General features: G+C 57.3%; 1 protein-coding gene across 5 annotated transcripts in view; it reads right to left on the minus strand.

The window, feature by feature from the left end:
• Positions 1 to 460: 460 nt before the first annotated feature.
• NCAPD3 (non-SMC condensin II complex subunit D3) overlaps positions 461 to 20,452 on the minus strand; it is a 58,499-nt gene continuing 38,507 nt past the window's right edge. For 4 of the 5 annotated variants that reach the window (XM_061154499.1, XM_061154490.1, XM_061154478.1 and 1 more), the window contains 14 exons: positions 19,301 to 19,415; positions 19,047 to 19,157; positions 18,137 to 18,375; positions 17,956 to 18,035; positions 11,533 to 11,670; positions 11,244 to 11,377; positions 10,763 to 10,962; positions 9,237 to 9,347; positions 7,419 to 7,541; positions 6,856 to 6,986; positions 6,615 to 6,736; positions 5,720 to 5,818; positions 4,456 to 4,624; positions 3,925 to 4,380 (listed from right to left, as the gene is read on the minus strand). In XM_061154499.1, the coding sequence (XP_061010482.1) occupies positions 4,275 to 4,380; positions 4,456 to 4,624; positions 5,720 to 5,818; positions 6,615 to 6,736; positions 6,856 to 6,986; positions 7,419 to 7,541; positions 9,237 to 9,347; positions 10,763 to 10,962; positions 11,244 to 11,377; positions 11,533 to 11,670; positions 17,956 to 18,035; positions 18,137 to 18,375; positions 19,047 to 19,157; positions 19,301 to 19,415 (1,878 nt within the window). In that variant the 3' untranslated portion in view covers positions 3,925 to 4,274. Of the gene's footprint in view, positions 769 to 897; positions 3,169 to 3,924; positions 4,381 to 4,455; positions 4,625 to 5,719; positions 5,819 to 6,614; positions 6,737 to 6,855; positions 6,987 to 7,418; positions 7,542 to 9,236; positions 9,348 to 10,762; positions 10,963 to 11,243; positions 11,378 to 11,532; positions 11,671 to 17,955; positions 18,036 to 18,136; positions 18,376 to 19,046; positions 19,158 to 19,300; positions 19,416 to 20,452 lie in introns of those variants that run through there. The other variant, XR_009694632.1, reaches the window with a different exon arrangement.

The raw sequence follows: 20,452 nt of genomic DNA on the forward strand, positions 1-20,452 counted from the left end.
GGAGCAAGCATCTTTTAATTTCATTGTCTGCAGTCACCGTCCATGTGATTTTGGAGCCCAAGAAAATAAAGTCTGTTGGGGCTTCCACTTTTTCCTCTTCTATTTGCCATGAAGTGATGAGACCATTAGCCATGATCTTAGTTTTTTTAATATTATGTTTCGCCCCAGCCTTTTCACCCTTGTGGGAAACTGAGGCGGGCCCTCTGGTGAAAGCCCCGGGAAGAGGGCGGGTGCGGGCATCCATGCTGCAGTGGAGCGCCCATGGGCAGACTGCGACCTTCGCTAGACAGGAGCCTCAGACCTCATGTCGGGGCCCCTCCCTCTGGCGGGGGGGGGGGAGTCTGGGGGGGGGGGGGCGGTGGCCTGGCTGCTCCGTCTGGCCGCAGGGATGCTGAGGCGCTGCTGGTGCCCTTGGGGGTGGGGTGGTGGGCAGGACTGAACCACACGCGCTCTGGGACAGCCCCTGGGGGAGGCGGGACAGCACCGGAGCCCTGTCGCCGGGTCCCCGTCCGCCCCCAGCCGGGGTTCAGCGCCGTCCACGAGGAGGACTTGGGCCGGAACTGCTGCCCAGCCCCCGACACCGCCGGCTGGGCCCGCTGCGAGGACAGGACACGTGAGCGTGAGTCCACCGAGCCGCCCCTGGACGACCACGCTTCCCGGTGCCCTGGAGCTCAGCGCCCTCGGTGCAGGCTGCCCGCTGGAGTCCACCAGGTCTGGCGGGAGGAATCCTCTGAAGGACGGACCGCGGGTTCTCTCCTCATCCTGAAACTTTTAACGAAGAATCATGAGCTCCATTTCTTTGGTAACTGACGGAATCATGGAAAGGTAAGGTTTTGTAAGGTCTCCAGGAGTTTACCAAGTCTGACCATCTTGCAGTAGGTGGAAACTAGGGCTTACCCCAGTAATTTACACTGTTGGAGTGCTTCCTCCTCTGGGTGTCAGGGCTCAATGGAGGCTGAGGCAGGGTGGGGGCGGGTGCAGGGCCCACCCACCCTGTGGCGTCGGACCCTGTGGCGTCGGACCCTGTGGGACTCCCCAGCTGCTGTCAGATCCGGGAGCCGCTCTAGGGCAGGAGGACGATTCCTGGGCTGTGCCCCGGAGTTCCTGACCCGAGAGACGGAGCTTGGGAACTGAAGTTATGAAATCAGAATTCACGTGCACCTTTAAGGAGCAGTGGCTCACAGTGAAGAAGCCTGCACCCCAGGACGGAGGCCGGCAGCTGCTCCCAGGCTGGCCAGCACAGGGCGCCACACACCTGCATGGTTCCCAGCACTTCCGTCTCCCCCGGGGGCAGCGCGGCGCCCACCCTGCAGCATGAGCGTGGCTGAGGGTCTCCTGAGGGGCGGCTGGGGCTGGAAGCCCACGTTCTCACCTCCTATTTGCCCTTTTAATCCGCTTGAAACTAAATAATCTGCGGCAAAGAGAAGCCCTGGTGTTTCAGGGGTTTTCTTCTTTGGGACTCTGGCTCCCAGCTCTCTCTGTCTCTGTGGGGGAACCATTTCCCAGTAAGAAAGCTGCCGGATGTGCCCGGAGGCTTGTCAGCGCAGGCAGTGCTTCATGGTTCCGGCGGCGACGGTGCCCGTGGGTGGGTGCTGCAGTGGGTGGGCATCACGGCCGCTGGGCAGAGCCACTCCAGGCCTGGGGGGGTGGGGGACAGCATCTTCTCACCCCTCCCCTTCTCCAGATGACCCCAACACTGGCGGCACCATTGGCGGTCCTGGCCATCCTGACCCTCATCACAGGGGGCGTCCGCTGTGCTACAGATAGGGCTACTTCATCAGGCACAATCGGAGTGGGGAACACTGAGCCTGTCCTGCATGAGCAGCGTGCCCCGGGCACCACTGGGGCCTGTCGGGCCTCACTCGGCTCCGCTGCTCGGCTTCAGCTAAGAGAACCCAGGAAAGCTGGACAGTTAATGATGTCAGGACAGGTGAGGTGAGGAAGCCTGGAGACCTCGGCGTCACCAGCAGGGAAAGTGATGGACCCCAAAACCCAGCGGGTTGCAGGAGAGACATGTGTGCTCTGGGGGCATCTGGTTCACAGGCCTCGCAGCCATTCCAGTCTGAGAGCTTGCCGCGCGGAGTGGGTGGTGTCAGGCTCCATCCCACCCCCTCACTGGGCCCTGCAGTCACCAGCTACCTTCTAAGGCCTACTCGGAGTGGTGGGCTCCCGAGTGCCCAGGCCAGCTCGCCCACCCCGGTCCACCTGATGCCTGACGCAGGCAAGGGCAGACCAGCCCTGCCATTGCCATTCACACACCACGTGGGTCTGCTCGGACAGCGCCCAGGGGGCTGGGAGGGGAAGGGTCCTCCATGCGGCCCCTCAGCCTGGCTTCCCTGGTCCGCACTCTGTGGCTCTGACTCAGAAAATACAGCAGCCCTCTGGCCTCAAAATGCCTTCCACTTCCTCATGCGGTTCCTGAGATGGTCCAGGGCCAGAAGCAGTTCTGAAATTGAATCTGTCAACTGCATTTATGTCTACTTAAAGACAGTGACCCCCGTCCCCTCTCTGACATGAGACAGTGCGGGAGGCTGCTCTGCGGGGCCGGGAGGCTGCCCCCGACGGCGTCAGGAGGGGGTTGGGCGGTGGCCCAGTTGACAGTGGGCAAAGTGTGAGCCCGAGTTCAAGGCAGTTTCCTGCCGCTGATGAAGTTCTCGTCACCCGACATGCTGCCTGCTTTGAGGGGCGTCAGGAACACCTTGCAAAGGCCTTTGTTCCTTGCAAGCAGGCACTCCTGGCCTCAGACACGCCACTGCGTTCACGCCCGGAGCAGGGGCTTCACAGAAGCATGCTCCCACGCCTCCGGGTCAGGGAAGGACAGAGTCATCATTACGTTCAGTGTCGGCATCTTTCATGCTTCGGTTTTTAATTCAACACTCGAGACAACGCTGACCTTTCTTTCCTGAGCGTGTGGGCCCTCTGCCACGAGAACTGGCAGCAGTGGAGGGCAGCCCCTCATGGTGCCGGGGGAGCGTCTTCTCCAAGTTTGTAACTCTAAAGTGCAGACCTGAGACAATCCTTCCTCCTCGGCTCTGCTCGGTGGGGACAGAGGTGCCCTCTGTCTTGGGGGCAGCTCCGTGATGAGGTGGCCTTCGTGGACCCTAAAGCCTCTGCCCCGTGCCCCGGCTCTGACAGAGGAGAGGGCAGTGACGTGGGTCAGGGAGGTTGCTGCAGACAGAAAAACAGCCTTGTGAGACTTGAAGATGTAGACGTGGCTGGAGCCTGGAGGCCGGCAGACCTGCTGTTGCGGCCCTGGCTGCACTTGAGCCGGGCGCCGTGCACTCGCACTCACACACCTGCACTCCGTCTTCGTTAAACCTCATCTATGCAAGCTTTACAAAAAAGAGTGAGCAGGGCCTCTTCACTTGCCTCCTCCTTGCGTTGTGTTGGGCGTACCCTTGGTCTGGAGTGCTGGACGGGGGTGAGGGTGTCCCTCGGGGGCTGCCCTCTGACCCCGCTGTGCACACCCATCTGCTCACACACGGGAAGCCGGGTCAGCACAGCACCCACACTCTCATCCTACCAGCACTTGGCGTGCAGCACAGAAAGAAACCCTGCGCTGTTGCTTCTGCAGATCTGGGATGAAACCTGAGCCAACCTCGTTTCTCTCTGCTCATTCTTGGACAGAGCACATGCCCACCAGTGTTTTAAGTGGGCCCAGAACCTAAGGCCCCTCCACCGCAGGGACGGCCCTCAGGGGACTGGATGTAAAGCTCCTGTTGCTCTGGGTAAGAAACACAGAGATTTTCTCTAAGCAGGGACTGCAGTCTATGCTAAGACACCTGCTGTGAGGAGGCGGACGACCTGAAACTTAAAGAAAGCTTGGGTCCCTTTTCCCTAACAGGAGAGATTTGGTTTTATTCTCTTCCAACACTGTCAGTTAAACGACTACTGATAAAAACCCTGTTAAAAACACTAGGAGGCTGGACTCATGCTTAACCTTTGTGCGTCGGAAGAAGCTTTAGAAAGTTTGCAATTTAATAACAATAGAAAAAATATTACAGTCAGGATAAGAGATATAGGAAGCAAAGTCCTTACTATAAGGAACTGGAAAACAGCTAACAGAAGCAGGACTTCTAAGAGACAATATTCTGGACTGGGACCAGAACAGAGCTTATGAGAATGAGCTGGATGTTTTCAGATATTTAAGTCTGTATTAAATACCTAAGGCATTTCCCTGATGTGTTACAGTTCTTAACCAGGTATTGACGGGCCGCAGAGGTGAACATGCGGGTAGCCCTGGGGCTCCAGGTGAGAACTCCCGGGAGAGGTGGTCACTTGGCCCTCTTCTTGGAGGCCTGGCGGCGTGACCTCCTGGTGGCGGCACAGTCGTCGCTTCTGGACGGAGACGTCACGTTCCACTGGGAAGTTTGCGGGGGCCTGCGGGGAGTGCGCATGTCACGCGGGGCCCCCGCCCTCAGATGGGACAGCTCTGGGCAGGGACTGGGGACTTACGGCATGTCGGGCAGTGACAGACACAGAACGTTGTCCCCCTGGCCGGCGGCTCTCGAGCCCCGCCGGCTTCCTGGGGTGCGCCTCCTGTTCCTGCTCTGGAGGGGAAGCGACTGGCCCGGTGACACGATGTAGCTGATTTCCGAGCCAAAAGTGACATTTGGGATGGTCTCTGGAGGGAGGGAATGTTTAGTGTAAGGTTAGCAAAGGCCTTCGGAGGAGAAGCTGAGCAAGGGCAGGTGCATGTTCAGCTGCGGGTCCGCCGGTGCACAGCGGGGCCAGGGCCTGCCTCCCTCCCCGGGTTCCCCGCCCTGATCGCCTTCTGAGCGCCGCTGCTCACAGCTCCTCCCCGGCCCCCCCGAGGCTCCACCACACTCAGAGCCCCCCAAGCCCCCTGCCCCTGCCGCTCCTCCTGGGTCCCCTGAAGATGCCGCCCTGCCGGCTGCCCCCCTGCCACCCACCCTCCCACCTGGGCCAACTCTGGCTTTGCATCCCAGCCCGAGCTAAACTGAGAACCTCCATCTCTAGAGGGGAGACAGGCACCACCCTCAGGGGTGTTGCCAGGTTTAAAGGAGCTCACTGGGGCTAACTCGGCTCCGCCAGGACAACGAGAGTGCTGAGGACACGGAGCCCCCGCCGCTGTACGCTGGCTGGCTGGGCTCCCTCCCCGCAGGGCCGTCTGTGTCCAGAGCCCTGTGCGCCCCTCGGCCTGGGCCAAGCCTGAGAGCAGGTGCCACTGCCCCGGGACGCCCCGCCCCGTCCCCATTAGCCATGCTCTCACCACACCCGCCACACGCCAGGCTCCACGCGCTCCCTGTGCTGCGACCACTGGGGTCTGGGGAGACTTTCCTGGCCGGGGTCAGGTCTGCCGGTGCGTGCGCGGCACCACAGGCCTGGGAGCCCCTCCCGCCCCTCACCGCTGCTGAGCGGACCCCGGACGGGGCTCGGAACACCCCCCCTCCCCCGCACAGCCCAGCATGGCCAGGTGGCGGTGCTTCTGCAGCCTGCTCACCACTGAAGAGGGAACTGCTACCCCACTGCCCGCTGCTCAGTTAAATCTAGCTCTGAAAATCCCCCACACCCACTGGCAGCACCCGGCAGAGGCCGCGGTCATCAGCGCGCGGTCAGCAGCGCTGTCACAGTCACTCAGGGGCATTCAGCGTGACCACATGCCCCACAACGTGCATGAGGGAACTGGGCTGGAGCCCTGCCCACGCAGTGCCCGCCGCAGAGTCAGGAGACTTGCTCGTGCCTGCAGACCACTTACGCTCAGGGGTGCTGATCCCTCGCTTTGTTTCGAGGTCAACAGCTCCACTGGACTCCAGGTCAGCTCCACTGGACTCCAGCTCCAAGACCCGCATGGGGGCTGGGATGAAAGGGGACGGCATTACCTCTCCAAAAAGCCAAACAGCCCCACAGACAAAACATGCCAATGAGAAAAAACATTTGCAAGATACACAGTACACTAAACATCCCAAATAAAGTTTTTATAAAGAGGTAATTCACAAAGATACACACAAATGGTAAGCATGAGAAACCATGGCTTTTCTCACTAGGATTCAAACAAATGAAATTAAAGTTTTTGGCCTACAGCTCAGCAGAGAAAATGGGATACTATGAACCTGGTTCTCTGCAGGATGTGGGCTCTCGTGGGCCAAGGTGGGAATTCACGTGAAGGGAACAAGAAACAATGGTCTGACACCATCAGAAGCTTAAAAAATACTCATGGGAATTAATCTTGAAGATCATGCACATACAAGACTACATTCCAATGTTTACTGTAACGTGATTGGTTTTGAAAAGTTGAAAAACACCTACGTTTTCAGGGACAGGCAGGTGAGCCCTGCTCCAGGGCCAGCAAGGCCCGGGTGAGGCCAAGGAGCGGCCCCTGGCCCCTCCCCGCCAAGCGTGGACACTGCGGGACGGCCGCTCACGCCTCCCGCAACCACGCAGGGCCCACCATGCCCCTCGCTGCCGCGGCCGCGTCTGCCTCACCCCGTCCTCCAGACCGTCCACTGTGAGGAGAGGTGCTGGACACCCTCTGACCCCGGGCCCGTCCCAGTGGCTCGTTTAGATGACAGAGAGAAGCGCCCTGATGGGGACAGGGGAGGGCCCAGGTCTCCTGAGCTCCGGAGCCGCCGGTGGACACACGCTGGGCTCACCTGGGCTCTCAGGACGACTGTCCGAGGGCGGCAGCCCCGCTGTCCGGCTACTGTGCCAGCGGCGCGCCTCGACGACCTTCTTGACCGAACTCAGGATGTCCATGGTGCTCGCCGACATGGGCCTGTTGGCGCAAAGACACCGTGAAGCATGGAGGTGGCGCCCTCGTGCTCCCCGGAGCCCAGGCCCCGCCCACGTGTGCTGGGGGCCACCCCTGCAGCGAGCTGAGCCAGCGCCGCACACCTGTCCTTGGGCACCAGAGACAGGGGTGCAGCCGTGTGGGCAGCGTGGGGCGTGGACGGCTGGTCTGCGGTGGCGGCCGCGGTGTCTTTTTCTCGGCCAGCAGGAGCTGGAATTGTTTCCAAGCTCAGAACCTGTCACAGAAGAGAAATAAAGAGCACATCTCCCAGCACTTAGCTTAAAGGGGATCTTGCATGCTCTGTGCAGGCCCAGGGGAACTCACTTCACAACCACATCAGGCCCGGGCTCCCGGCACTGCCTGGCACAGGGCCCGCAGGGCTGTCCAGGCCTCCAGGGGAGCAGCTGCCCAAGCACGGGCCTGGGGGGCCATGCTCTCTGCCACCAAAGGAGCCCCATCAGGGTCGGCGCTGCCTGGGAACAGGCCCGCCTCCCTCCCCTACTGGGACATGGTGACTTTCCAGCGGGGCAGGGGTGACAGGGAGGCCCTCGCTGGCAGCGCCCCCGAGACGGGAGGCCACTAAGGTGGGTGTGGGGGAGCACCGGGCAGACGGTGGCAGGACTGCCTTCCCGCCGCCTGCTCTGGGCCCCCGGGCCGCCTGCCTCACCGGCTCTTGCTGCTCAGTCAGCTGCTCCTGGTAGCGCCTCATGTCGTACTCGAGTTCTGCAGCCAGCTGCTTGTCAACTGTGAAGAAGTCCTTGACTTCATCTCCATAATCCTGCATCACCTCCTAGAATGGACCATGGCATCCTTGAGCATCCCCTGAGCCGGTGCACAGGCTCTCCCCCACACCTGATCATGATGGGAAGACAGCAGGACGCGTGCTCAGAGCAGATGGTTTCCACTCCATCGACCAACCAGCGAACCTGACGCCACTTTCCCAGGAAGTGCCAACTGCGCCTGTGCCGACCACAGGGGCCTGATCTCCTAGAAGCTTCCCGAACACTTGCTAGGCACTGTGGATCCCTAGAACCTTGGCTGGAAGCAGCCCCCAGCAGGGCTCAGAACTGTCCACGGCTGCAGGGCTGTGGGACCTGTCTCGGGAATCCCAGCGGGAGGCGGGCAGGCGGGCAGCACACGGCATCCTGGCTAGACCGGGCATGGGGAGCCGTCCACAGCAGCTTTCTCAGGACGCAGCTGAGGCTTGGGGCCACCTCTGCGTCTCCTCACGACCTGACAGAGGCTGGGAGCACACCAGGGCTGAGGTCGGAGGCGAGGACCCGGCCTCTGTGCCATGAGGAAGAAGCCAGGAAGATCTACCTGGCCCTGCCAGAGAGGAGCTCCCCCCCGCCACCCCGGCCTCAGGCCGCCAGGGGGCCCCCAGGTGCAGGCGAGAACCGCGGGGGCTGCTCAGACAGGGTCCACACGAAGCCAGGCGTGCAGCCCTGCTCGAGCATGCTCAGACACAGGGCCTCCCTGTCCGCACGTGTCTCAGGGGCTACCCAAGATTTTACTCCTTTCTGAGGTTCACCGGGGCAAGGACAGTGTGAGTGACCTGAAGTCCTCATTTTCTCCACAGTCAGCCTGTCTTTCCCACCTTCACTTCTGTAGGATGAAGATGTATTTGAAAACCACATTCGATGTAATTCTGCCACAGCCATTCTTGGAAAATAAGGAATCTGAGCATTTTTTGAAAAAGAAAACAACAGCATAAACAGAAAGGGGAAAATGCTGTGCTTCTGACTAGAAGACTCTATAGGAAGGTCTGAGACCTCATTTCTGTGCACTCTTGGTCTGCACATGCCCCCTGGGGAGCCCAGGGCCAGGAGGCAGAAAGACTGCTGCTCTGAGCCACAACCCCCAACTGGAACCCAGGCACAGAGCCGGGGCTGAGCTCCTGACATCAGCGATGAGCATCTCCATTTCACCCCACACAGAGTGAACCGACAGGGGCCCTGTGTGTGGCCGCGGCTGAGAAACTTCAAACCCAAACCTAACAGTCAGTAAGGACACAGACCCAGCTCCCCAGGAAAGGCAGAGACAGCTTCTGGGGGACCTGTGGCACCTCTGTCTTCTTTCCCAGCAAAGGCCAGCCTGGGACCCTGCTCCAAGCCAGGGTGGCCCCACAGTCAGGACTGTGGGTCCTGAGTGACCAGTGGGGGCTTGGGGGTCCTGAGTGACCATGATCAGGACTGTGGGTCCTGAGTGACCCGTGGGGACTGTGAGGTCCTGAGTGACCATGGTCAGGACGTGGGCCCTGAGTGACCACAGTCGGGACTGTGGGGTCCTGAGTGACCAGTGGAGGCTGGGGGGCCCTGAGTGACCATGATCGGGACTGTGGGTCCTGAGTGACCAGTGGGGGCTTGGGGGTCCTGAGTGACCACAGTCGGGACTGGAGGCCCTGAGTGACCATGGTCAGGACTGTGAGGCCCTGAGTGACCAGCAGGGGCTAAGGGGGCCACCACACAGCCCGAGGCCGCCTTACCCTGAGGTAGAGCATGAGTTCTCGCAGAGCTGGGATCTTGTTCTTTTCTAGGGCAGACTTCAGGGAGGTGATAATTGGAATAATCATTTCTATTAAATTCCTCTTTTGAACCTGTGGTAACAAAAGAAGGCTGTTTCAGATGCATGAAGTCCTGAAAGACAAAGGTGTTCCCTTTACCTAGTTCTTCTTGCATGGCCGATCTCAAACATGATGTCAAGCTTACTTTTTATTTTTGATGTCATTCTGAGGACTGGAGAGGAAGTTACCTCGGCTGGGGAGACTAAGAAACCATCACTTGAAAATGGTGTAAAGCAGGAGGCAGACACGTGCGAGCCTTATTACTAAACAAGAAAAAGGAACTAGAAATACGGCAGCCCCGTCTGCAGGCACACAGACCCTCATCTGCGGAAAGGGGGGAGCTGGCACCCCCACCCCCACCTGCTCAAGGGCCCACTGAAGGAAGGGCTGAAAACAGCGCCAGCCCTTCCCACGAGCCCGGCTCACAGCCCGGCCCCACCCCGGGCTCCTCCACAGGGCGAGGGGGTGCTCAGCCCTGCCGCCCGGGCACACCCGTGCCCCTGCTAGTGGGGCGGCACCGGAGGGCCGGGCCTGGACAGGGTGTGCGTCTCTCTGAAGCTCTGCACACAGGAGAAGATCTGCCGGGCAGCTACACAGTGCCTTCACCAAGAATGAGCGCCAACCACTAACGTCTGCAGTAAATCTCTGAGAATTAAACATAACTCACTATACTAGCCCATGCATGCCAGACTGTCATTCAGAATCTGAAAATGATTCTTTTCTCATTTAAAGTCACTAGTATATGTTCTTTACTTGTAATCTACTCATTTGTAAAGACTTAGCAGAGTTCTTGAAACAGGAGGGCCAAGACTAAAGAAATAATTTAATAAAGATGAGTCTGAGCAGAGGCTAAGTTAGGGAGAGCCTTAAAAACTGGCTTAAACACATTCACTCCACAAATATCATCCAACACCTTCTCTGCATTGGACACCAGTCTAACGTCCCAGGCAACAGAAATGGGGCCAAGAACTCACGCCTTCAAGCTACTTCCAGACCAGCCTGTGTGTCACAGCGTGAGGCTGGCAAGGTGTGAGGGGCTGTGGGGTGCCTGGGAGGGAAGGGGCAGGGCAGGGTGTGTGTCTGGGGGACTCTGGCTGGGCAGGCGGCACAGGGCAGGCTGCCTGGGGTGGGGCAGGGGTGGGGGGGGAGGCCCCACAGGCGGAGGCGCGGCCCCTCGGAGACCAGAGTCAGCGGCCTGCATGGGGGAGGGTGCGGGCACACAGGGGCATTGAGTTTACCCAGAAGGTGACAGGAAGCCTCCAACCCACTTACTAAAGACATCATCAGTGGGTGTAACTTCCACACGTATGACACCAGGACCAGGCACACGCGAGCCGCGGAGCCATAGGCACAGGCAGAGGCGGCCCAAGCAGAGCGGGTGTTCAGAGGAGGCTGGAGGGGCCTCTGGACACCCCGGGCACGCGCCCCTCTGGGGGTAGCACGCTCACCTGCGAGAGGAGCTTCTTCTGCGACTCCTGCAGGGCTGCTCTGGCCTGGGCCAGCTCCTCCTCCTCCCCCAGCTGCTCCTTGTCTGCCCTGGCTCTGAGCGCCTGCAGCCTGATCTCCTTCGAGCTGAGCACTTCAAACGTGTCCGAGAGCAGCTCGCTGGCTTCCATGTCTAGGGGCAGGTCGCCATCAGCGAAGCAGGCTGGAGGAAGCAGAGGCAGACCCTGAGAACTGCTGCCCACGGTCGGGGTGGTGGCGCTGGGCATGTATGGAGGCAGTGGCCCGCCAGCCCGAGGGCAGGGCCGGCTGCGAGGGAGTCGGGGTCAGGACGTCGTGGTGGAGGGCATCGGGGTCGGAACGTCGGGCCGACGGCCAAGGACACCGGGGTCGGGACGTTGGGGCCCCTGGGCTGCAGGGCAGCTGGGCCCCCGGCCACGCAGCAGTTCCCTCCACAAGCTTTATCCCCTCTCTGGCCAGTCCTACCCAGGACATTTTCGAAGATTCTGGAAGTGATGTTGAACCGCTGCTCGTCCGTGAAGTGTTCTAGGAGAAACTTGTATATCCTCATCCTTCTCTCCCTGTTCTTACCCCCCTTCAGGGAGAAGAGCCGCTTCTCTCTGGGGCAGAGCAGGACCGTCTCAGCACAGCCCCTCGGCGAGGCTGAAGGACCTCTCTCCCCAGGGCTGCCCACCGGGGGCTGGCGTGCCTCGCGGGGAGGCTGCCCACGCCCACCCCCCAGGGCCCTCCGTGCCACCCCCGCCTTGGCACTGACCTCTCCGACTGGGGGAACCTATTGAAACTTTCGTGCTTCTCATAGCTGGTGAAATGGAAGATGCACTCGATGAAGTGCTGGTAGAATATGGTCGGGTTCCTCTTCAGGAGCAGATGCACCAGGCAGACCTCCCCAGTGCTGCAGAGAAGGGACGGGGCTGGGTGATGCCGCTGACGCCTCGCAGGCCCCCAGGAGCCTTCCCGCAGAGGCCGGGACGGGGCGGGCACGCGGCTCTCCGGCACACGCGGCTCCGGGCCGGGCCTGCCCTGTGAACCCAGGCTCCCCAGCTGTGCTTGCAAGGTCAGAGCCCACCGTCACTCAGCCACACCTCACGTGCAGGAGCCCCGCAAGCCGCCCATTCAGGTGGACCCACCAGACCCCCCTCTCCTCACATCTTGAGCTGAATGCAATCTCCAGCTGCCAGGAGCCCACCCCCCGGGGGGAGGACTGGGGACAAGGACAGTCTGAACGCGCTGCTCTTGGCCGTGGGATGCATAAGGCCCCCGAGAGCCCTCCCTGCAGCTGTCTTCCAGGCTCAGGACGCTGCCAGTCTGCTCAGAGCTCACACTGCAGCCAGTCAGAGGTGGCCACTCAGAGACCTCAACAGGGCAGTGACCGGCTGCCAATGGCGACCTCGGACTGTTCACCGGATGCACCCTGGACCACACAACCACTAAAGCACCATCTGCTCAGGGGAAGCCCCGGGGAGGAGGCCTGCCGCCCTGAGTGCCCTGAATCCAGTCCACACAGACCCGCCCGGCAAAGCCAGCTGGTGGCAAGGGCACAGCATCAGAGGGCTTTCCTGACAAGGCCACTCTGCTGCCCCAGCAGTGACCCAGGAGAGAAAGCCACTGAATAAACAGACACTCCGAAGGAGCACCCTGACTGGCCCTGGAGGGAACGGATGACGGTTAACCCTTCATGAGCTAACTTTATACTTTCCACAGCTGCCCAAATTTTATCCCCAGACTTGAAGTCATTCCTACGAAAATGGACCACCAGAGACCAGCGATGCTTCTGCAAGAAGACTTGCAGGGTACAACTCCATGTCAAACAGTTTGGCAATTCCTCAAAACATTAAACAAAGAGTTGCCATCTGATTCAGCAATTCCACACCTAAGTGTAATACCATGAGAAAAGAAAACATACGTCCACACAAAAACCTGCAGAGAGATGTTCACAGCAGCATTATTTACGACAGCCAACAAGTGGAAACAATCCAAATCTCCATCAACTGATGAATGAGTAAACAAAATTGGGCTTCCCAGGTGGTGCTAGAAGCAAGGAACCTGCCTGCCAATGCAGGAGATGTACGAGACGCAGGTTCGATCTCTGGGTGGGGAAGATCCCCTGGAGGAGGGCATGGCAACCCACTCCAGTGTTCTTGCCTGGAGAATCCCATGGACAGAGGAGCCTGGCGGGCTACAGTCCATGGGGTCACACAGAGCGGGACATGACTGAGTGACTAAGACTTTCAGACTTTCAACGTCAGATGCTGGTCCATTTGCTTTAGGTCAAAAATAGGTACAAGTGGGGGTGGACGCGCAAGGACCATCCCATGGTGAATCACCGGCTTAACCAACTGAACGAGTCAACTCCACAAGAATGTAAACGACACGGAGGATCTGGACACAGGCTGAGGGAGCATGCAGAGCAGGGAGGACGCCCGGCCACAAGGACAGGGCCTCACAGGGAGAGACTCAGCCTTGAATGCATGAGGACACACAGATCCTACCAGCTTGACCAACTTGCCAAGAGGGACAGTTTGATATCTGTCAGCGGAATCCAGCCTCCTCCGTGGAGCCTCCTGGGGCCAGCCCCTTCTCCTGTCCTCCTCACCCCCAGGACCCTGAACTGGTCAGGGTCACTGCAGACTTCACTGAACCAAGTCAAGGACACTGCAGACTTCACACAGCAGAACCATCTTACGTGAAAAACAGAGGGAAGGGCAGTAATCCCGAGGAACACTAAGAATCCAAATCTCAGTTTCATCAGCCCGACAGGTTCAAGAGGCAAGAAGTGGGGCCACTTCCTTTTTAGATTGAGCAGGAAACGCACACTTTCAGATGTCTTCTTTCAGATGTCTTCCTATACACATGGTACTCTGAAGCTGGTATCCACTCCGTGGAGGCTGCGTGGATGACTCAGAGTCCCGACCCAGACACCCTCAGGCTTGGACCCTCAGGGGGTGGACCCCCGCCCCGCACTGACTTCGGCCGTGAGCAGATGGGGATGGACCCCCGCCCCGCGCTGACCATGGCCATGAGCAGATGTGGATGGACCCCCGCCCCGCGCTGACCATGGCCATGAGCGGATGGGGATGGACCCCCACCCTGCGCTGACTGAGGCCGTGAGCGGGTGGGGATGGACCCCCGCCCCGCGCTGACCGCGACTGTGACCTGGATGGACCCCGCCCCTCGCTGACCGCGGCCGTGAGCGGATGGGGATGGACCCCCGCCCCGCGCTGACCATGGCCGTGAGCAGAATGGACCCCCGCCCCGCGCTGACTGAGGCCGTGAGCCAATGGGGATGGACCCCCGCCCTGCGCTGACCATGGCAGTGAGCCGACTGGGATGGACCCCGCCCCGCGCTGACTGCGACTGTGACCTGGATGGACCCCGCCCCGCGCTGACCGCGACTGTGACCTGGATGGACCCCGCCCCGCGCTGGCCGCTGTGTGCGGGACCCACGGCCCTGTCTCTCCAGCCCTCCCTGCTGTCGCCTGCGCTCACACCCCAGGTCTGCTCTGCCACCTGCGTCTTTTCGTGTGCGCTGTGGTCCTACTCCCACAACATGCTGAGTGCTCCCCATTCCGTCCCTCCTCTTCTCAGCCCCCCAAGGACGCAAGGAATGAGGCCCACCCTCAGCCTCCATAATTTTCACTCACTGACTCATCAAATGTCCCGAGTGTCTCCTCGGCTTCAGGCCGTTTCAGACAGGAAGGCTGCCAGTAAACAAGACCACCCCTGACTCCAGGATCCCTGCGTCCCACCAGCTGGGCAGATGTTATCAAAACCACACAGAATGTGTTGACAAAAGTGACCTGAAGCAAAAGATGGCTGGGAGGGCATGGGGGAAAGGGAGGGGGCCAGCTGCTGGGGAGAACCCACGTCCTCCCTAGGGTCACCAGGTTCAGCCTTTCCTCCGGACACTCCTGAACACATCTGTTTCACCCTCACCTGCTTGCTAAGTGCTTCCTGGTTTTCTCCATTCCAAGCCCCAACATCACTGCTAGGGCATGCATTCTAGTTTGTGTTCCCCAAACTCCTGCGCTGGAAACCGGGCCCCCAAGAGGGTGCTATTAGGAGAACATTTGGGAGGAGACTGGCCCAGGCTCTCATGAACAGGGTATCTTAGAAACAAAGTCTGGAGTCCTTCCCTCCCTCCCACCTCGTGAGGACATGGGGCCATGTAGACAGCGTGGGGGTCTGACTCCCTAGAAACTGCTTTGCTGGTGCCCACCTCAGACTTCCCACCTCCAAGCAGGGGGGGCAGTGTCCGCTGCTCATCAGCTGCGCAGGCTGTGGGGCTTGTCCCCGGAGCCTGGCCAGCCTGAGACAGTCTCTCAGAGCACCTTCAGTTCCATACAGCCTCCTGTCCTCCCGGCTTCGACTCCAGGGACCCAGACTCTGTCACAACACTGGAGCCCCCGCTGAGGTCAGGCAAACCGCCCGCTGTTCCGACAGCCTTCTAACTCCCTCACCCCCTCACCTGTCCCGCACGGAGCCCTCTGGATCCTCAGTTACTCACTTTTCTCCCAAATTGAGCCATCTCTGCCTTTCTTTCTTTTCTACGTCAAGGGCCCATCACTGCAGTCCCCCTCCAGCCCTGCCTTCCTGCAGAGCTGCAGCATCTGCCCTGCCCCCCGAGACAGTTAACCTGGTACCTGGCCATCATCCAGACTGCTGTCTGCAGGGCTCACCTAGCGGGCAGACAGGGTACATCTCATACAAGACTCCACAGTGGGGATTTATATTTTAGGACCAATCCAAACTGTCATGCAAGGAAACCACCATCTGAAAAGATACATGCACCCAGTGTTCACTGTAGTACCAGGCACAGCAGCCAGGACATGGGAGTAATGTAAATGCCATCAACAGAGGAGCAGCTGAAGATGATGTGGTATGTATATACTACGGAATAATACTCAGCCAGAAAGGAGAAAATAATGCCACGTGCAACAACATGGATGGACCTGGAGATGATCACACCCAGTGAGGGAAGCCAGACAGAAAGACAAATATCATGATACCACTTATAGGTGGAGTCTAAAAAATGGTACAAATGAACTGATTTACAAAAAGAAGAGCCACAGATGGAGAAAACAAACTTATGGCTACCAAGGGGGAAAGGAGGGGAGGGATAAACTGGGAGGTTGTGATTGGCACTGGAAAAGACCCTGATGCTGGAAAAGACTGAGGGCAGGAGGAGAAGGGGCTGACAGAGGACGAGATGGCTGGATGGCATCACTGACTCAATGGGCATGAGTTTGAGTAAGCTCCGGGAGTTGGTGATGGACAGGGAGGCCTGGCGTGCTGCAGTCCATGGGGTCGCAAAGAATGGGACATGACTGAGCAACTGGGCTGAGCTGAGCTGGGACTGACACACACACACAGCTATGTATAAGTGAGGGCCTGCTGCGTGGCACAGGCGCACACTTCACTCTTTAATGGCCTGTGTGGGAGAAGAGGAGACACACATGTAAATAACTGATTCACTTTGGTGCACAGCAGAAACACAGCCTTGTCAGTCAACTATACTTCAGTAAAAATCGATTTCAAAAAGTCACGCAATTTTGCTCACACTGGAATTGTCAGGAAATCCACCTAGACCAGAAAAGTAAATTCACAGGGCTCTGCCACTACAGTCTCTTGTGAAGATCTGTCCTAGCAGACACATAGGGAAAAATTAACGTGTATAAAAGAAGCAGATAGGCCTGACCTTTGGCCTAAAAATAGATGAACAGGTTAATTTAAATTAGCTTTTCAAAGCTCTTCAAATCACGCTCCACATTTTGCCGTGGTTCACACCAACTCAGAAGGCAGGGCTGAAATGGGCAAACCTAAGGCGGCGAGAGGACTGTGTGGGGCACCTGCCTGTCCCCAGTGCCCCTCTGACCTCTGACCATCAAGGCTGTGATGCACACGCAAGGGGCTCGCGCCCTGCACTCCTCTCTGCCCCTGGGCCCCCACAGCACACGGGGCCTGGGGCTGGCCTGGCGGGGGAGGCGCGAGGGCCACGCAGCGGCCGGACACCTTCCCCACTTACACAGACAGAAAGGACGCGCAGGAGCCTCAGCCTCCGACTCTGGCTCTAGACATGCTCATCAGCACGCCAGCCTTCTCCCAGCTTCTCAGGTAAATGCTCCTCCTTGCAGAAACATACGCAAAGGAGACTGAACAGAAATTCTTCCATGGAACCCAGAGTAAACCACTGGTGACAATATTTAGAACAAGTAAAAGTGAAAGTGTTAGTTGCTCAGTCCTGTCCGATGCTTTATGACCCCATGGACTATAGCCCACCAGGCTCCTCTATCCATGAGATCCTCCAGGCCAAAATACTGGAGTAGCCATTCGTTTCTCCAGGGGATCTTCCTGACCCAGGCATCAAACTGGGTCTCCTGCATTTCAGGTGGATACTTTACTGTCTGAGTAACCAGGGAAGCCCATTTAGAACCAGAGGGACCCATTATTACATGCTATTTAGAGTTAATGAGTTTGTAAAGACCTCTTTTCAACTGTGGGAGCTCCTGCCATGCATTCAACACTCTTTATTTTCCAACTATAGGCTTGCCTTAAACAGCATTATTCATGTAACACAACTGAGGTTAGCAAATTCTGTGAGATCATTTCTCAACATCTTGAAAACAAATCTTTAAGAAAATTCCAGAAGGACAGGAATGAACAAGTGGCAATGCAATTCTCTTGCCTTCTAATACTCAGGAAATATCCATTTCTAAGGAGCCCTGTAAACTGTACACTCTTATTCCACACTGAGCAATTCTGTCTTAACTCCTCGAACGCCTTCCTTAGTTTCTGCACTTAGAGGAAAGCCTGAACTCTTATGTTACTGACCCAGAAGTCGACTGTAACTCATGCTGTAAGCGCAGCTTCTGCTCCAAGAGCTGACATGGCAGAGGCGTAACCTGCTCTAAATGCCTCTGTTTGGGACAAACAGTGTCAGCAGATGTGCTCGGTGCTGGGATTCTCCATGGTCACCTGGACCAAGGTGCTTTTGTTCTTACATTTACATGAAAACTAAAGCTTTGTTGTACAGTTCAGTATTTTAAAAGTTGACTGATTATCTGGCAACTGCCAAAACCTCACTAAATCCTACATTACGCAAATCCAAAGCAATTTTAAAGAGAACTTTCCAGAAACAAGGCCAATCACTTGGCTGCCTGGAGAAAGGCAAGAGGCTCACCTAGCGACCTCTGGGTTCGGGTCCACGACTGTGATGACGAAACGGAAGAACAGGCAGCCCTTCCACCTCACAAAGTCCTCCTGCAGAGAGAAGGAGGATGCACACTTAATTCCGCTGCTCAGACCCGCCCCCCCTGCCCCCCCAGAGGGGCGGCGGCCAGCGGGCCAGCCCCGACGCACACCTGCAGGAGGCCCGTGAGCAGGAGCAGCGCCTGCTTCCGGACGAATGGGTTAGGGTCCTTCAGACACGTGCAGATGGTGGGGACGTACTTGTCCACCAGGGCCGTGTAGCGGACACAGAGGTCACACAGGACGATGACGACGTTGTTGAGGACGTTCCCGTCTATGCCCACCTCCAGCTCCCGCACCAGGACGGGGACACTCTGCTTCGCAAGATCCTCGTGTTGTAAGCACAGCTTCCCTGTCCCCGAGAGAGACAGACCCCAACGCTGCTCTCATTCCCCGCCTCACAGGCTCTCCAGCCAGGTCTTGCTAGGGATTTTATTTAGTTACAGCTAAAACATCATATCAACAATCACAAACAAAGAAGCCAAAGGCAGACAGACCCATACTAAATTAAGAAGCTCAAAATACATATACTCCCCACCCCCAGGTTAGACGAGATAGACACGCTGAGACGCTCCTCTACGGCAGTTACAAACGCCTTCTTCTAACGCCAACAAATCAATTTTGGAGTTTTCAACTTACCTGGAAAATGACCAGTAAAATGTAACTGAAGATACTTCTGATTATACAAATAGTCAATATAAGTAAAAAGTTTAACAACGAACCTGCTAGGTAAACAAACGATTGTTTACTTCACTTCTCGTTCATATTTAGGAGAGGAAAGGATGTAGCTGAGTTTTGTGTCTGCACATTTTTTTTGGCCTGGAGAATACTTTGCTCTTATTTAGTTCTGAGATTTTTGAAAACTCTGATGGACAGACTGTGAGTGTAAAAGCACCACGGGAACCCCAGTGGACTGATGGTGACCCAGAGGGAGGGCCCTGTGGAGCTGTGCCCGCCAGGCTCAGATCACTGGCTTACTGAAGACCCAGAGCACATGCGAGGCTGCCCATGCTCCTCACTCACCCAGGGTGATGACGGCGTGTGCTCTGATCACCGAGGGCATGACCACACCCTGGACCTGGGAGAGGGGCTGGGAGGCCGGGGCTGCACTGCTGCCTGGGGGTGCCCGGGGCCCTGCGGGAGGGAGGGGAGGTGGGCTTACTGCACCGCTCAGGGCAAGGCCGGCCCTGGGGAGGCGGGGGGTAGGGAGGCTTACTGCACCGCTCAGGGCAAGGCCGGCCCTGGGCAGCGGGCATGGGACGTGTCAAGGGCCTTACGAGGCTCTCTGCTGGGAGAGGCGGCCAGGATAGACAGGATCAGGAGGGTGGTCCTCTGGTCCACTAGGGCTGGACAGAGCTGGGCGATGTCTCCTAAGGTGAAAACATACTTCACCTGCAAAGAGAATCAGTTCTGCAGTAAGAGTGTGGCAGAGGAAACCGAACTCCAGCGGGACAAAGGCCATGTCAGCGGAGTTCTCTTTTTGTCCTGCTAATTAAATGACTGTCTCTTTCCTCTGAAACAAGACACAGCCATTGTAAAAACTCAGCCACTGCCTGAACTAGAGTAAGAAAGCTATAATGATATGTGTGCTTAGAGAGACCTGAACATACTGTATCAGTGGACTGAAGGAATATTTGAATTATATTTAAATAAGAGTGAAGTAAACAATATATATATACATGGGAAACTTCTCCATATATTTTGACTGAAGGGTAGATTTTGGTGACATATTGAACAGAAAAAAAAGTCTTACTAAGGAAAACTCCCTGGTCATATTACACGTTTTTCTTAGACTGGGTAGGGAACCCCAGACCCATCAACAGAGAAAGACCCTCCAGAGAAGCCCAGAGAAGCCACTCTACAAATTGAGGCCTCTGACACAAAACACCAGGGTTCCTATTGATTAGGGTAATTCTAATTACTGAACTGGGAGCGTATCGATGTCTCAGCACAAAGGGTCTTCTCCTCCAAAATATCCAAACATAGCCATTGATCCCCAGCTTCAAGTGCGAGGGGGAACTGAACTGAACAGGGGGGAACAGGAACTGAACAAACAGATGAGGAAGATGGCCAGTTTCAGCTAAGTGATGGCCTAGCCTAAAAGGCCCTTACTGGACGGTGTCAGATGCCAGAATCAGAATCACCAATGTTTTGCTGACAGCCAGCCACTCGGATGAGAAAATGGGCCCCGTGTGCAAAGACTCAAAGTCACCTCTTCAAGACACAATTTCTAAAGCAGGTGCATGTCACACAATCTTGCTGCTCCCGGGGCAGAAATTTCTCCAGCTTTCAAACATCTCTTCTTGTTTCACATGTGACCTGGGAACTGTTCTCTAGTCTGATGGTCAAACCACTTAGCAGACACAGTAGACAATTTTACAAAACATCAAACTCAAGCCCAAAGCAGCAAGAGTACACTCACTTTACTC

This window comes from Dama dama, chromosome 1 (genome assembly GCF_033118175.1).
Source record: "Dama dama isolate Ldn47 chromosome 1, ASM3311817v1, whole genome shotgun sequence".
Lineage (NCBI taxonomy): Eukaryota > Metazoa > Chordata > Mammalia > Artiodactyla > Cervidae > Dama > Dama dama.